Below are 18,082 nucleotides of genomic sequence, written 5' to 3'. Positions count from 1 at the left end.
GATGAAATAATAAAGGCCATGGACGAGAAAAAGATGATTGTAAGAGAATGATTGCTGCAAAAAAATAAGGATATGAGAAATCAACTGAATTGGGTATATACAGTGATCATTCATGAATTGAAGGAAAGGTATTAAATTATGCATACAGAGAGAAAAAGGCAAGATGTAAAAATGATCAAAACAGGAAAGAAAAGTTAAGTTTAAAGGAGGTAGATAAAATACAGTACAATTTTGATGGAAACACATTATTTTAGAAGTAGGTGAAAAAAGTTCCACCAGAGTAAATAGAATTCAATATTAAAAATCATCGAAGGATTTGTGAGAAAAATCAAAGATATTCTGGACGAAATTCTAGAAGCAGTATTTTAGAGATCTGAATGGTAATACTGTATGTGGAATAAATACTGTAAATGTTGTGTCCAAGAAAAAAAAACAATAACGAAAGGAAACAAATGATTCAATGATGCTGAAAAATGGTAAAGCTGCAGGTGAAAGATCGAGTAACTGGAAACATGTTAAACCACGAGTATGTTTGGCTTATGGTGTGGTTGTGCAACTTTTTGATTCTTCCCTATTCAAAGGGAAGCATAACAAGAATTAAAACACCAGGGAATGTGTTGAATATAATTCTGATTGAAAACATACAGAAAGAAAATTTAATAAGTGCAGTGTGGCTTTATCGCTGAGCAAGGCTGTGCAGATCAGAGTTTTGTTCTTTAAGCAAGTCACTATGAAAAAGGGGGGAAACTATGTGACTTTAAAGAAAGTGTATTTATTTATCCAATTTCAAGGCTGCCTGACTCCACAGCAACTCTGGACAGCTTACAAGTAAAAGAGTTCATATAAAAAGAAGTAACTGTCAACTGGAAGATAAAATTAATGCCAGCTCTATCCTAGTGGATAACAAATAGGCACTATACAAATCTGAAACTACTTTTGTTAGAGCAGCTATAGTTACAAGAATGTTGCAGATCTAAATGTGCTACGATTCTTCCTTTTATTTTCACGATAATTGGGAATGGGGTGGGAAGACTGTCTGATGCATTTTCATAAACTACTTTCTTAGCCTATGCTCAAGTTTAATTTATCTGTCGCCTTGGTAATAGATCACCCCACTGTCCTTCAAGGCCATCCTTTTTTATTTACTATGGTGATGATTAATAGCAGTGAATTGTGGAATGGGTTGTACGAATACAGAGAAGGTTAATTGCTAAATGCCATAGGAGTGATATATGATGGAAGCAAAGCATATGTAAGAATAAATGGAATATTAGGTGACTGGTTCCACACTAACAGGGAGTAAGACAAAGATGTGTGATACCATCTTTATTGTTAATTTATTTCCAAATTCTACCGTATAATTGTATAAAGAATGTTTAGAATGACATCTGAAATGTGTTGGTTGGAGATATGAAGGTGTATATGGTTTGGTCGGAGACAATATTGTGCTGTTGGCTGAAAACCCCATTGATCTGTAGTAAATGTTGGACTATACAATGAAACAACTATGGGTCTGAAAATTAAGCACCTGCTAATTTCTGACCCTACAGTGGTGCTTGCAAACCCTTTTGGAATATGACTAAAGATTATTTGTTCTTTACATTAAGTCCTAAAATTAGATAAAGGGAATTCAATTAAACAAATGAGACAAAAACATCTTACTTATTCATTTATTTATTGAAGAAAATAATCCAAAGCTATTTATTTTTGTAGGGCAAAAATTTGTGAACCTTTGTCTTCGGTAACTGGGATGCCCCACTTGAATAGGAAAAGTTGTTGATGTTAACCAGTTGGAAAAGTTACAAAACTATTTCCAGAGTTTGGACTCTACCAATTTACTGATCATGGGGGCAATTCAACATCGTTATCTGTCACGTTCCCCCACTCCCAAGGAGTAGTCAACTAATCAAGATGACATTAAGAGCATGTAATACTCTAGGAGGAGTATTCTTTTTGATTCATTTGTTTAATTGGGTTTTCTTTGTTTAGTTTTAGGACTTGTGAAGAGAATAGATCATGTTTCAGGTAATCTTTATATAGAAATATTGAAAACTCCAAAAGGCACACAAGCATTACTGTAATCAAGAATAAACAGGTGCCAAGTGGATATTGACTGAATATATTAGAAATGAGTGATTAGTATACAGAAAAATACATTGAGATGAAGGCAAATAAAGATTAAATTTCCAAACAAATAAATGAGTGAGAAGGTTGATAAGAAGAGAGAGGAAAGAACTTCAAAAAGGAAAATGGGATATATAAACTAGTGTAGGGACATGATGGAACAACTGTGGTTTGCAAGGATGGATAATAAAGATGAAGTGTAATGTTTATGTAAACGAGATATTTATTTTCCTTACTTCATGCTTTAATTTCCTTAGCTTACTGTCTCTTACTTTGCTTCTGCATTTAACATAAAGTTGCTTACCCCAAAAAGAAGTAATGTAGTGAATGTATATGTCTGTAAATAGGCATGATATAAATACAGTACAGCAGTGGTCCCCATACTTATGGCGGATTGGCAGAGATGGCAGTAGTGACCGGGGGGAAGAGGGGATGGTTGCACGCGCACACAGCTTTCACAAAAGCAGCTTTCCGTGCGTGTGGGTGCACTCACCCACCACTTCCATGTCTCTCAATGGGCTGCAGCCTTTGTACTGGGCCATGGACTGGAGGTTCGGGACCTCTACAGTACAGTACTGATGAAATTGGTCAGAGAAGGAAGAGAATGAATATGTGCAGGAATAAATCTGAATACTCCATTTCCAAATTCTAAACAAAAATAATTCAGTCTGAACAACATCTCAGTTTGAAAAACCCAACTTTAGTGCAGCAACAGCCAAGAACCATAATGAAAACAAAGTCATCTATTTATGACAAAAGTTACTATTTCTGCACAACCAATAAGAGAACTGAAAAATGTCTCTGGCCAATAAATTTAACATTCTGCACTGAGTACTTTTCTTATAGAAATAAAAAAGTCCAATATATTCATTTCTCTACCCCAGATATTCATTGTTACAATATCTGGTTTATATATTTAAATCTGAGTTAAAATATATGTGAAATGTAAATTTTTTTGTTTTGTATTTAACAGTATAATGAATGACATTCATAAATGATTTAAAAATTACATACTGTTCAAGTATGTCTAATAAACCTATTGGGGACAGGGGACATGTTATGTAATTTGATTGTCTTGTTTTCTTGCTCTTTATCATTCTTATTCTTAATTTTTTGTTATTATTCACACACACTGTATTTTTACTGTTTGTTTTTTACTGTTTGTGAGCGCCCAGAGAGTCTGGAGTCAGATGTTGCCTAAATTGAATAAATTAAATTAAGTTGTGCCTAGGAGTTAGGAGAAGAAGACGATAAAGGGCATACAATAGTTCCAACATGAGGAAAGAGTCAAAACACCATGCAAGAGTCATGCAAGAGGTACCAGCAGACACGGATGAAAACCAGGGAGCACTCGGGTGATAACAGAGACCTGGCAAAGTTGGAGACAGACCTGTTATACAGTCAGCTTACCCTCAGCTTTACTGGTAGTACCATCTTTAAGCAAATTAAAAGAATAAGGAGAGTGATAAGAGGGAATAGTTAGTAATATCAGCAAAAGTGGGCAGGGTGTCTTTAGTATCACAAATGAGGGGCAAGTCACATCAGTCAAACAAAGTAAAATAAATTAGTTAATAGTGCAGAACCACAAAAAGATTTCCTTCTCCCATTTTCTTGTTTTCACACAAGAAACATTCTGATGCATTTCTTCTGGAATTATATGCTACTTAGCAGACCCTGTAAACTATAAATAAGTATTCATTCTTCTACTAATTTAGCAGATATCTCTTCATTACAGATTGTTAATAGCAGGTCCAGTTGACTAAAAATGACCACATAATGCACTATTAATATAAGCAGTTAACATACAGTATTAATGCTGCTGCATAGAGTATTTAATGCTCAAGTGTGAGTAGGTCTGAACAAGAAACAAAAGATTCATAAATTAGTTGTGCTTTTTGTTTGTTTGTCATTTTTCTCCATGTATTTTATTATAAGGAATACAAATTTATGGAAATACTGGAGGGAGTGCTTAAGAAAATGCAGGTGTCGAAGCTTCCAGTGCTATTGTGATATCAGAATAAAATATCACCCAGACATCTTACATACCTAAACACTGTGAAACAAAACTAGTCATTAGAGAGATCTACAGGACAGAAGGTTTTCATCAAAATGACAAAAGCAGCTTCATGTTATAAGCTCTGCCCTTTTCATGTGTGCATGCAAGATGACAGTGCAAGTGAACAAAAACAGCACTTGCAACATGAGAATGTTTTTGTTACTTGTCCCCCCATTTCCTCATGGATGCTTCTGCCAGTCACAATTTCAAGTTTTAGAGGACTACCATCCATTTTCTGTGATATCAAGGATCTATATAAATATTTAGAAAGTATCCTGGTTATCACAAGATAGTGTAAGTAATTTCAAAATATAACCCTAACCCTTAGGAAAGTAAATTTTTGTGGATTTTATCTGCATACGTCCGTAACCATATCTATTCAGTTTCAGGTAGACAATTGGGAATAGCAATAGCACTTAGACTTTAACAGCCCCTTCTAAACAGTTTATAGAATCAGCATATTGCCCCCAACAATCTGGGTCCTCGTTTTACCAATCTTGGAAAGATGGAAGGCAACCTTGAGCCGGTGAGAATCAAACTGCCAAACTACAGACAGCTGGCAGTCAGCAGAAATAGGCTGCAGAACTGTATTCTAACCACTGTGCCACCATGGCTCATAATAACTCCAAGGATTGACAATTGGGTCCTGTAGAAGGTGGTTCAGGTAACGCTGAAATCAAAATGCTGGCTAAGTAGAGAAACAAAATCTGCAGATGAAGCACTGGTGTTACTAATCTCATGTGGTGCTTGAATTAACTAGAAAAGAAAGATCTAATACTAAGAGGGATGTTATCACAGCAAACTTCAGTTTCTTTTCTAATCAGGTGATGAAAGTAAGCTTCTTCTAAATCTGCAGAGACTACCAAATAGTGTATATTAATTGTCAACAAAACTGATATTAGTATTTCTCTTTTGAAGCATCTCTGCCCTAGGTACTGTGTGAGCAACCTCGGATCTAGTGTCACCTTTATGCCTCCATTTACTTTGGAAAATAAATTCCAGATCTGTGACATTTCACACTTGTTCTGTTGCAATGATTTACAGAAGATGCTGGTAGTCTTAAGAAAATCCTGGTACTTTGACACTGTTAAATAGTGATGCTAAAATGTTACATAGTTACACTGTTAGTTACACTGTTAGTTACATAGTTACACTGTTAAATAGTGATGCTAAAATGAATTCTAGTAGTCTGTAGCTGATGTTTTCTTCTGACCTCTGGATTTTTGGGTGGGGGTGGTGGTGAGAGACCACTAAATAGAGAATGGATTTACCCGAGGCTCTGAATTTTTAGACTATCTAGATCTGGTTACTCCTTGAGACCATCTAAGCAGATAGGGCAAAAGAATAACATCTATACTTTTAAATTTATTCTTTCCTGAATTAGGAAATCCTTTTATTTTTCTTTTCTACTAAGAAATATCAACAGTTTTCTTAAAGAGATGTTTTTATTATAAGCTTCCCTACCTCCAAAATTTTAGGATTTAGAAGAGATTTTAAACCATTATGAAAACAGTTTCCCCCTTTAAAAAGTGGCACTAGTGGCATTTATTTTTCTGGCCTTTTTTCTAAGAGAAATTCTCAGTGGAGGGGAAGTTCAGGAATCTGTGAGAATTGGAAAGAGGATTAATTTGGAAGGACCTCAGGAACAATTCCTAGGTTTGTAAATTCCTTTCTTACTCTTATTGGAATCAGAACCTCTTCTCTCCTTTCTTTTGCACTTTTTGACCAGGGGTATGAACTTGCTCCATTTTCTGCTGCAGAACATTCAGGGTCTCAGGAAACTCTTAAACTATTAGTTCACTTGCCAAAGATGACCCACTTTTGTTGGAAAATCAGGCCCTGGGGAAGATCAGTCTCGGAGGCAGGATAATTTTTTCCCATTAAGAGATGTTATGGAAGATTAGACTCTTGTCTTTTTTCTCCACAAGAAGGCACCACCCATAGAGGCAAAATATCACCTGGGAGTCTCAGGAGAATGATCTATTTGCGCTGAAAATAGCTTTGTATGGCACCTCCGCTTTCGTGCTGATACAACTCATAGTTAGAAAATGCCAGTGGTGGAAGAGGCCCACTGCTACATACTGCAATGATCTCTCATAGATCACAGATCATTAGTTCAAACATCGTGTTGCCATTGAAATAATCACCAAGCTGTAAGAACATTTTCTTAGAAAAGTATTTATTTTCTTTTACTAAATTAAGACTTTGTTAATGTCAGACACTAATAGAAATTGTTATCAATGAGGTGCCATAAACAATAAGCAATACAGATATGTTGAGATATATTTGATTGAATCTATTTGCTTTTTGTAATGCATATTTTATTCTCGTATTAAGACAGTGAGTTCAAATGAACTTTTTTCTGGAAATGACAAGATAGGATACTTCCCATTTTATGCTGACTGCAGTTTTTTTAAACAAAATTTTACTTCAGATTAGTGATGTTCTTGAATTATTAAAGAATTCTGAAGTTTTGCTAGGGAATTCTAATAAATACCACCAAAAATACCTTTTCCCTCAAAATTGATCAGTTACTTTACAAAACTAAGTAGTTTAATTACCTAAAAAGTTATTAAACAATGCTTACTGCATTTATTCCACATACTATACGCCATCTGATGTCACATGTAGAACAAAACTTTCATTTTAGATTATTGTACTGTGTGACCCCAACCACTGAGGCATGTAAACCCTGATTTATGAATGCAGTGCAATACATGGGCTTAGACCAGAATTGCATTTCAATCCACTGTAAAACTAAATTTCTTAAAAAAATTCCTTCTACTCCTGATTATCTGAGTATCATCTTTGTAAAAAAAACAAAGTAAACGTACCAAGAGATGCATATGAGCCTGGAGGCAGGGCTGCAGCAGAACTGAAGGGGGAATCCGAACCAGAAGATGTTACTTTGGATTTGGCACTGGCTGCTGCATTCACATCAATGTCACTGCGAGAACGCTGGAGAGACCCCGATGTTGACGCAGATTTCACACTGCCTGCAGAAGCTTTAAGGAAGGAGAAAAACCACAGTTATAGATAAATCTATTCCAAAATCCAACATATTCCAACAACTTGGAAACTCAAAGCACCATCATAAACCGTCAATTTACCACTATAAAAATGTATTTTATTTGACATACGATAATAGAGCCCAAACAGACATTTTATACTTCTGTATATAGCACAGTTTTTTCTCCACAGCACATTATTAATTTATTTCAGGGCAAGACACTGACCTACTTAATGTCGAATATTTTGCTTGATAGCACTATGCTCAGCAAGTATTGGGATTTTTAAAAATCTCTATTAGTTGCTATCAGATTCCCCTCTGCTGTTTATGATTGTACAATCCAGCAAGCATTATGCAGGGATTAATACAACCGTGCTGGACACGACTTTTCTAATCAAAAGTGGCATTATATCTTAAAATAGCATTTGCCGCATGTATATTAAGAATATTCTGAGAATTCATATACATCTTCCATATCTGAGCTTAGAATTTTCTTTCAGTATTCTGTCGCCATCATCCTTCATTACACACAAGAACAAAGTCTGCTTAAGAATAAAGCAATTCATATTTCAACATTTCATTCCAGTGGTTGATATTTGAAGTATTCAACCATCTTATATTTAGAATCATTCTGTCTTAGGCCCCCCAGTATTTAATTTATAAAAGTAATGGGCAAAACTAATATAGCAGTATGAGTAAAAATTACTTATTTTGCAAGAAAGAGAGAGCTTATTTTGCCTCATATCTGACCATTTTCTTCTCCTGGTCTCTTACCTCGTGAAGTAGTGCTTCCGGTTGGGCTTCTTTTGGTAGACAATGGACGGCTAAAAAGGAATAGAATTAATGGATCTCATTCCATAATGAATTTTATATTAACTATTAACTCATTCTTTATAACATTGATGAATTATTCTGTGTTATTTGTATCTATGTATTTTTTACATTAATGCATTTTGAATTCTCCTACAAAAATGCTGTACAAAAACAAAAATAAATAAGGAAGCAAAATCAGTTTTAGACTCCATGTAAGAGTAAATACTTAATCTTATATTCACAAAAATAACCATCCCCAAAATGCAAAGGCTCTAATTTATAGGTGAGGAAGATTCAACTTGAAGGTATAAAGTTCATCCAATAGCAATACATTAAAGGAAGGGCTTACTTGAGACTCTCCTGGGAACTAGAAGAGGAACGATCTGACTGAGGCAAAGACACTATGCTATCAGAATTCTTCAAGTGAGACTGCAGGGCTTTCTGGTATGAGGATTCCAGTGAATTAAACAAATGTTCTGCTTCTCGGCTAAAATGGCTGTGGAAGCTCCAGTAACACCTGAAAATAAAAGTTTAAACTGATCATTGAACAGTATACTAGCATATCAGATTCTAACCATCCAGAGAGCCTCAACAGATTTTAAGAAAAAAAACAACTGGAAAACTTAGCAGAGAAAATCAATTGTATAATTGTGACAAGCCTATTTATTTTCACATATATTATTTATGCTTCCCAACCTTATTTAAAAGAGTTTAACATTTTGGTAGGAAAGTAACTACAGAAACTGGAAAAGAGATGTAGAGACCAGTGCAATATTACCAAAAATAAATAAAGAAAGAAAGAAAGAAAGAAGTGAACACATTACAAGCTTAAATAAGCTACTTTGCCATTAGTTATTTTGAACACAGAAATAGATGGACTTCTCTTCTATATTAAATTAAACCAAGTTCTAAATTCTAAAGTACGAAGAGAATATCAGCAACCCTGTAGAATGTAAAAGCGTGAACCTTCAGGGATATTACACACAAAAAATGTTGACATCAAGATTTTTCTTTCCAAATTCCCACATTAATTTTCTGAACAAACAATATTAAACAGAACCAAAACAATTACTAGTTTTATTTGGCTTATGCAGAAAAAAAATTCCAATGAAAGAAGTTCTGATGACATTTACTTTCAAGTACCTCAGTAAAATGCTTAGAATACTTATTAAGCATAGCATGGTCCATTTCCTGAGTTCTTAATGGTCTGGTCCTGTTCTTTCCTTGGAATATCAGTTACTGGATAAATTTTCAGCTGAACAGCATTATAAAGCCTGTGACTATTGATGGACTGAACAATTAAAGCCAAAAGATGCCCACTTACTTTCTGGCTTTTATTCGTGCTTCGGAGTCAGCATCATGGACTCCTTTCTTGATGGTTTCAGCCAATACTGATACATGCCTGAAATTAGAACACATTGCTGTTTACTTTGTCAGAGAAAGGAGAGAAGAAAAAGTCGTTCAGAATTACATTTGGGATTCAAAGGAAGTTTATCCACTTGCCCAGAATTTAAAAGAACTGGATACACCGTATCCTTTTAAAGGTGTGGGTGTTTGTTTATCCCAGTGAGCTTTATTGCATTTCATTCTCTTTTATAAGAAATACCAAGAAGCATTCCTTGGAGGTCATTCCTTTGTATGTGGAAACCATAGAAGCATGGAGACACTAAAGCACATTAAGATGCTGAAGCCATACAAGAACATAATCGAGTGGCTATAAACCAAATGTTTGATCTATACAGAAGGGTTTCTGCAACACCAACTTGCTAAGCTTATGTGGGTCAACAAAAATATTCACATATTCTCATTTGAGGGCACTTTCTGTAACTACTTCCTTACACCCTGAATGTCTTTGCCTTTTGCCTACACAAAGACAATCACTATTTTTTTCCAGTGGCCAGAGTAATATCTCTCAAGAGTTTTTCTTTAAGCAGATACCTATACAAATAAAAAGATTTATTTAAAATTTTACCCCTTTTTTGTTTTAAACAGACACATTTTAAAAAAGGTTAAAAATTAGGAGTTTCCATCTCCTCTGCTCATTTCTTCTGCACATGCATTTATTTAAACATTTTACCCCATACTTCGTCCTGAGAAGTCTTCAAGAGCAGCTTACTAAAATCCATGAAGACAAAAGAGAGCCTGCCCACAGTCTGCGAAAGCTCAGATGTGGCCCAAATGAAGGGTGAAAGAAGGGCGAAACAAAGCAATCAAAATGGAAGCGCTAATTGTGCACGTCACATAACAGTTCTTATGTGGAGCAGTTGGGATGGAAACAGTTCAGACATTAGACAGGCAAAAGAAACTGCTTTTCTCTCCTCCCTCCCCCCAAATAAAGCCAGACCGGTCTCTATTTATTCCTCTGTTGGAGTCAGAGGGAATGTCTGTCTGCCTTTGCAAGGGCAGGAGAAAAAGGAGCCACATTAAACTCATATTCCAGATCTCCTCAATTCTATTCAACAGAATCTCCCCTCCCCTGCGCCCACCCCCCGCCATGCAGCCAGAGGAGCAGCATGTCACATATCATAATGTTCGTATCTTACCTTTCCAGGGAGTGTGTCTGCCATTCCTGCAAAAGTAAATCTAAAAATTCAAAACACCGCCTGAGAGGGAAAAAAAAGGTAATTGTCATTAATATTGTTCCAGAGGCTATATCAATGACAATTTCCTTAAACATCAAATAAATAGTTACACATGAAACAGTGATTTCAACAGTATTTTGAAGAATCCTGTATTCAGGCTGCTAAATAAAAACTTTATAAAGAAAATCACGTGCTTCTAGTCAGGGTTTAGAACATTGGCATGAGCAGAGGGAGGGGTGTCAGAAATGTTCAGTGTTCAACATTGATGAGAAAAATGAACAACAATCATCTGGAGGATTGTGGTGACATTGACTGTTCTATAACAAGTTACTTTATGATCACTGGAGACTATTATAGAAGACTTTTAAGTAAAGCAAAGTGATTTTTGATTTGCGGAAGCTTTCTGGACTATTAAAATGGAATTGATTAATAATCCTGAGATGTAAAGAACTATGATTATTGAACTTTCTGGGGACAAACATTGGACTGGAATATATTGGTTTTGGACTTGAGTAAGAGCGGGACTTATTAAGTTAAGACAAGATGCTCCATCAGGGGGAAAGGAGTGAGAGTTCAAGAGAAATTGCATTGATGTTCCAAAGCATTAGGGGTTCTATGGAAAAGAATCACAGAGAGATAAAGTACCTAATGCAAGGCATACATGGAAAAATGGAAAGTATGTTACAACTGATGATAATCAGATAATACAGGAAAGGGAGGAGATAACAGAAAGAATGGAAAAAAAGGCTGAACAGACAAACCAGCAAATAAAGCAGGAAGATGGGAAAGAGAAGATGATAGACAATAATGGCTGATGAAATAAACCAAGGGAAAAGCACTTTAAGAGACTTAAAAAGGGAATCAGATAACCTGGAAGATATTCTTGGAAGGGAGATAGGGGTCTGGTGGATACTCTGGAAACCTGGCAGCTTAGAAGGATAAAGATGGGAGAAATATTCAGTCTTCATGGTGAAGATACAGATAAAGATCCAAGAGAGTGGTATGGGAGGCAAGCCAAAAAACGATTAAAAATTGAGGTATTAAAACAAATGAGTGATGATGGATAGAAAGGAGACAGACAGACAGACACATACTTTTTTTCTAATATAATGATGGACTGATTAGAAATTTGAATAGAGATAGAAATCAGAATACACACCCTTATATGAAGCAATAGTTAGATGGAAAGATTGGAGCTGAAAGAAGGTATTATAAGGTATGTTTAAATAATAGGAAGACTGGTACTTGAATGGCATACTGTGACTTTGAAGAATCAAATAATGAAGAGCTATGCTTTAAATAAACATGTGTATTAATATTAGGATGAGCAAGGGTGACCTGACTAGAAGTTAGAATAGAGCTAGAAATAAGAAATAAGGGGAATACTAGCAGATATACTCTTTATACAATAGAACATAAGTAGTAATTTGATGGAAAAGGTTGGAGGTTGAAAGATGAAAATATCATGTATGCTTATAACATCATTGGCATTAAAATGGAACATAAGATTGAAAAAACCATGTATATTAATACTAGGATTATATAAGTTTGATTAATATAACAACCATTATGAATATCATTATTGACATTTGTATCAAAATGAATTATACCCAGGGGCCACACTGTTCATATAGGGATATTGAAGTTTATTTAAAAATAAAAATCTAATAAAACTTGAAAAACAGAAAAAGAAATGTTCAAACGACGGCTGTGACAGTGCAATCAATTGAGGCACCATTCTTTTTTACTTGTGCCACATGACAAATATGTTCAATTATGCTGTCAAGTCCATCATTTCATTTTATTTTTTTCTTAACCCGCTGCCTGCCAGCCCCCCTCAGGGTTTTGAAACATTTCTGAGTAATGTTAAGTTTTATGGCTGTAGTCAGGAACTGCAGCATTCTATATGCCTGCATTGTACAGGTCGCCTCAGCTTGTGTCAAACTTGGGACCAGAATGTTCATTGTATGACTGTATCATTTAATGATGGCAATTCCTTGCATTCACGATCGTTGTCCTAACCCAGTGATGGCTAACCTTTTCCATGTTGCATGCCAAAAGTGCGCTCGCGTGCCTGCACACGTGTCTCCCCTCACCCCCCTGCGCATGCGTGCGTAACCCCCCTGCACGCCGCATGCCTCTGCACATGCATGCATGTCTCCTACGCATGTGCAGTGGGGCTCTTCTTTGCAATCTCTCGCGTGCCGGCAGAAGTGGCTCTGCATGCTACTTCCGGCACGTGTGCCATAGGTTCACCATCATGGTCCTAACCAAATCCCATGGCACTAGGCAAGGCAACTTCCAGGCCAGCAGGCAGATAAGTGGCTGTTCCTGAGTGAGAGAAAGGGATGCAGGGGTAGGAGATAGGTGCCTAAGAGACAGGGCATGGGTTGGAGAAGATAAGTGATGGTAGAAGAGAGGTGTGGTGAGGGTCAGGGAGGGGGTGCACAACTGGCCAATACAAGATAACCGGGGGAAGTGTGCAGTTGGGAGAAACTTACCTGTGTGATTTGCTATCTTCCCTGCCAGCTTTTCCACTAACTTTTTAGGGAAGTAGGGAGGGAAAATTGCAAATGGCAATCACATAATCATGGGGCACTGCGACTGGCTGTCAGGTATCCAGATTGCAATCACATGACTGCAAAGGCTGTGGGATAATTGGAACTCCAAGGCTGGTCATAACCACTATTTAGTCAGCTCCACTGTAACTTCAGACGCTTAATGAATAGTCACATATGAAGGAATGCCCGCATTAAATTATTGTCTTAATTCCAGAAGCTCTCTGTAATTGCTCAGACATCTTTTTTATCTTGTTACTCTTTCAAATCTTCATTACTTTCCAGTATTCCAATAGGATTTTTTTCTTTATAATTTCTGTTTAGTCACAACATAATTTCTCAAGAGGCAATCACAACTGATCATGGTTATTGCTCAATTATTTATTATGCAGTCATTTACTAAAAGGCCAATGAAGACTGAATTCCTTTCTTCACAAAGAATTTAGTTTGCCTTGTTAGTAAATTTTATATTTAAGTAAGTCAGGCTCTGTTTCCTTGTAAGTATTTACTTATAAATAAGCAGTTGACTTTTTTTTTTTAAAAAAAGAAATGCATTGGCTGAATGAGAAGTAACAGCAGATATCATAACACACAACTATGGAATTTTAGTTTGGAGCTAAATATTTCTAATACTAAAAAACCTGAGGCCACTTTTCTACTTCAATATGCTTTTTTATATAAAGTTGTTGCCAACATGGATGACAAAGAAAAACAACCAGCAGGTTTTACCCCATCCCTCAAGAACACCCTGAATCAGTTAGGGAGCATCTAAAAATTCCACAAATGTCCTGGACAAGTCAGTACTCAGTAAGAAACCAAAAGGCATAACAAATGAAATTAAGACCTATTTTAGAGTAAAAGCAGATGCACCAAAACAACCCCAGTAGGAAGCCTAAGAACTACAAAACAACAGTAAATAGGATATGACTATTCATATTCATAAGCAGATTAATTTCAGGAACAAGTACACACAGTAGCATTATTCTTGGGAATGACCTAGTGCTGCATGCAGTTTTTCTGGGGGAAAAACAGCCTCTGGCCAAAAGCCAACTTTGTGCAAGATTTACAGATGACAAATTTGAATTATAGTTACAAGAGGTGGTATGATTAATACAAATACCAAAGAGGTGCATCAGAGAAAAGAAAAACCCACAACAGAGAAGAGCACAAAGATGATTAGGGGACTGGAGGATAAAACATATGAAGAACAGTTGCAAGAACTGGACATGGTTAGTCTAGTGAAGAGAAGGCCCAGGAGAGATATGATAGCAGTCTTCCAATATTTGAGGGGCTGTCACAGAGAGGAGGGAGTCAACCTATTTTCCAAAACATCTGTAGGTCAGACAAGGAACAATGGATGGAAACTGATCAAAGAGTGATTTAACCTAGAAATGAGGAGAAATTTTCTGACAGTGAAAACAATCAGCCAGTGGAACAGTCTGCCTTCAGAAGCTGTGGGTGCTTCATCACTGGAAGTTTTCAAGAAGAGACTGGACAGCCATCTATCAGAAGTGATGTAGGGTCTCCTGCTTGGGCAGGGGGTTGGGCTAGATGACCTACAAGGTCCCTTCCAACTCTGATTATCTGTTGCCTGTAGTATTTCTATTTTTATATTAGCACTGGTAGACAGAGCTGAGTAAATGGAATGGGAGATGTAAGTCAGATATAGCAGATAATTTTATGAGTTGTGAGAATCATACTTCGCTTTGCAGTTACCTGATGTTCCCAAGAGTCAGTTTGGTGGCATGATTAAAGCACCAGGCTAAAAAGCAGGAGATGGTGAGGCCTAGTCCTACCTGATGTACAAAACCAGCTGGGCCAGTTGCCCTCTTTCAACCCTAGGAAGAAGGCAAGGGCAAACCAAAACTGTTGCCAAGAAAACAGCAGGGGCTGATTTGAGTCCAAACTGACTTAAAGGAGATCAAACAAAAAAAGGGGGGGAGGGGAGAGATATTCCCAAATGATTTGATCTGAAAATGGTTTTCTACCTCCATCGGGGGAGAAGAGACGTTAATTTAAATATGTGTGGATCAATACTACTGAGGATTTCACAGGAGAATTACCTGTATGGTCTGCTTAAATCTGCAAGAGTACAGGAAACAAAAAAGATTGATACTGACAGTTTTTAGTCATTAGGAACGGCTGCCAATATTTGCATTGGCCAGCTCAGTAATGACAAAGACAGGAGTTTTGAGGATTCTTCACTAAATGGAGATTACAAAAAGGCCCTCTTACACCACGTCTGACCCTGCTGGTCAGAACCAGGATGATTTCAAAGCTCAAAAACGAATTAACAATAGCCATCTTTCTATCAATAACCCTAAAGCCCTCAAAAAAATAAAAGAAAAGAAAAGAAGGGAAACAAGTAAAATTCTTATAACTAGATATTCTTAAAACCAGGCTGTTTTTCATAATTAATTATTCCATAAAAGGATATAATTGTTTAAGTAAGTTATAAAGCAAGACAATAGACGCCAATCGGCATAACTCACCTTCTAACTGCAACTGATTTGGAGATACAGTTACTGGTGATGATGGGAATTAGTCTAGGGATGTGCGTATGCTAGGGAACAGAAAAAAATAAAATGTAAAAAGCAATATCTTAAACAAATTGATTATCAAATTGAAAATACTGAACATGGCTTCAAGCAGGTTCATAAAGATCTGTAATATCAAAGCTGGTCTTATCACTCTTTTCCATGGCTAGCAAGGCTCATTTTTCAAAACAAGCAAATCAATGTATTTTTTAACATGCCTGCTATATTGATAGGAGTACAAACTTCAAATTAAAAATATAAAGAAACAAATGGTCTTGGAATATAGTTCTGTTTTCATGGCTTCTACATTTTGTTATTTTTTTTCAAATCTGAAGTTAATTCTGATATCAAAGCGTACTTCCATATAATTTCCAGTGAATAGCATAAAAAATTATTGCAGCGTTTACCATGTACAAAGCTAATTCAAGCATATTTTATGGAAATATAAGGCTTGATAATATTGAATTAAAAACTGCAGGATGACAAGAGAAAGATCCTTTAAAATGTATTTCATGCTGTTACAAATTACTTTACAGAGTTGGAATTTATAACACAATCACCAAATATGAAAAAATAATCAACCTACTTCCTGAATTTCCAACAATTTTTAATGTTCCTAATTTTAATTTACCAATTTTCTATTTTAGTAATCAGTACTGCAGGAATAAAACATCAGTACAATATCTTATGCTACATTTTCTAAGTATAAAATGCATGATTTGTATTTTTCTTCCATTGATATTTTGATTCTTGCACATTGATTGTTCTATTTAAATTCTGTGGCTACTAAATCATGCAGTCTTGCTCACTTTCTGTATCACACTTTACCAATAATTTATAAATAAGCCCATCTCTATGTTTTTTAATTTTGTATCTCCAAAATTTTGGACTTACCATAAACACACTTTATGCTTAATTCTCTTTGTTGATTATTACTGCTAATGAGATCAATTAAACAATGAATAAATGTAGGGTACTGGGTCTCTATGTGGACCCCAAAATCTGCAGTTTACAGACATCCTACCAGTGTACCTCAAATTGTGATTTTGAATGTGGTAAAAATGAAGTTACTAGATATTAAAGAAATACTTACTTGAATATAATGATTAAAGGCATATATTTTAAAAAATTGAAGCAATTATATATCAGCTAAATCGATCAAATCTACTTTTAGATTTTCTCTCGGCACACCACTGAAAGAACAGTGCAGTTTGGCTAGTAAAACAATACTAGCATTCTACTAGATCAATGGAAAAAATCAGAAGAATTTTCACATACTCTGATTTCCAGGTAAGGCCTAATGGCCTTTTAATACTGTTTCCTTGGAACAGAACACAGATTTGCTTTTCCTTCACATCAAGTAATGTTAAATTAAAAAGCAGCAATGGTAAGTCAAACCTCAATTATAACATCTGAATGCAAAAATGAAGGTCTGTTTTTAATGCCAAGGCAGGCTTTCAATTAAAACTTCAGCTCTTCATTGGTATTTAACATGTAACAAATGTAGAATATATCACTGTCAGGCTATAATGAAAATAGTCCAGAGAACACAATTTAATTTCAGCTTTTTGAATTTCCAGTCTGGTAATGTTTACACAAACACAGATGCAAGGCAAACAGTAAGTCATGCTGACTACCAGGCCTATTTAAGATTCTGTGCAAGAGCCTACTAATTGGACTGATTTTCATGTTTATTATATCCCTCTGCTTCTCTCATCAGGAGTACATGAGAGAACAATTTGTATCTGCATTGAGCAATACTCACTCGAATGATTAATCTCACAGCTACTACGCCAGAAGTGGCCATGATTTTGGCACTGTTGGGAATGAGATTAAAGATTGTTGGCATGATGGCTTCTGCCCCATGGTCAAACTTGTTACCCAATACCAATGACAAATGTCTGAAATACAAGAAAATAGATCACAATAATAAAAGAACAGCATAGGCCAAGATGCAGTTAGGCAAGGCTATAGTATTCACTGCCTATAAATTAACAATACATTACATTGCGCTAACAAAGTATTCTCAGTTTTCTTTCCGATACATGATATGATGGTCAGTTTTTACAAGGAATCAGTCTGGAGCAGATCACTGTGAAGCTAATAGGGAAAGGCTAAAAGGTACAGACTATTAAACTGCTTTCAGTTGGTCAGACCTTCTCTTCTGCTTTCCACCTCGCCCTCTCTGTCATTTTAGAGCTGCTATTAACAAGCTCTCTTGCCCTTTGCTTAAAATCAGTCCTTCCAGCTAACTGCAGTACAGAATGAAAGTGCCAGGGCAAATTAAATACCTGAACTTTCACCCTAAACTCTGATTCAACTTAGACAAAGTATTCAAGCCTATAAAATAAGATTTAAGGAATGCTTTGGAACATTTAAGACAGAAACTACCATTGAATTAT

At 35.9% G+C, this 18,082-nt stretch overlaps 1 protein-coding gene across 16 annotated transcripts in view; it reads right to left on the bottom strand.

Annotated features, from left to right (window-relative positions):
* Positions 1 to 18,082, bottom strand: part of CLASP1 (cytoplasmic linker associated protein 1) — a 238,772-nt gene that overhangs the window by 79,545 nt on the left and 141,145 nt on the right. For 10 of the 16 annotated variants that reach the window (XM_087920454.1, XM_087920438.1, XM_087920446.1 and 7 more), the window contains 8 exons: positions 17,446 to 17,581; positions 15,636 to 15,706; positions 10,547 to 10,606; positions 9,328 to 9,405; positions 8,353 to 8,520; positions 7,965 to 8,014; positions 7,015 to 7,185; positions 3,535 to 3,558 (listed from right to left, as the gene is read on the bottom strand). In XM_087920454.1, the coding sequence (XP_087776580.1) occupies positions 3,535 to 3,558; positions 7,015 to 7,185; positions 7,965 to 8,014; positions 8,353 to 8,520; positions 9,328 to 9,405; positions 10,547 to 10,606; positions 15,636 to 15,706; positions 17,446 to 17,581 (758 nt within the window). The remainder of the gene's footprint in view (positions 1 to 3,534; positions 3,559 to 7,014; positions 7,186 to 7,964; positions 8,015 to 8,352; positions 8,521 to 9,327; positions 9,406 to 10,546; positions 10,607 to 15,635; positions 15,707 to 17,445; positions 17,582 to 18,082) is intronic. The other 6 variants (XM_087920439.1, XM_087920442.1, XM_087920449.1 and 3 more) reach the window with 1 other exon arrangement.

The sequence above is a fragment of the Pseudonaja textilis genome, chromosome 1, assembly GCF_049901715.1.
Source record: "Pseudonaja textilis isolate UNSWEBS1 chromosome 1, rPseTex1.2, whole genome shotgun sequence".
Taxonomy (NCBI): domain Eukaryota; kingdom Metazoa; phylum Chordata; class Lepidosauria; order Squamata; family Elapidae; genus Pseudonaja; species Pseudonaja textilis.
This window is presented reverse-complemented; position numbering and strand designations above follow the sequence as displayed.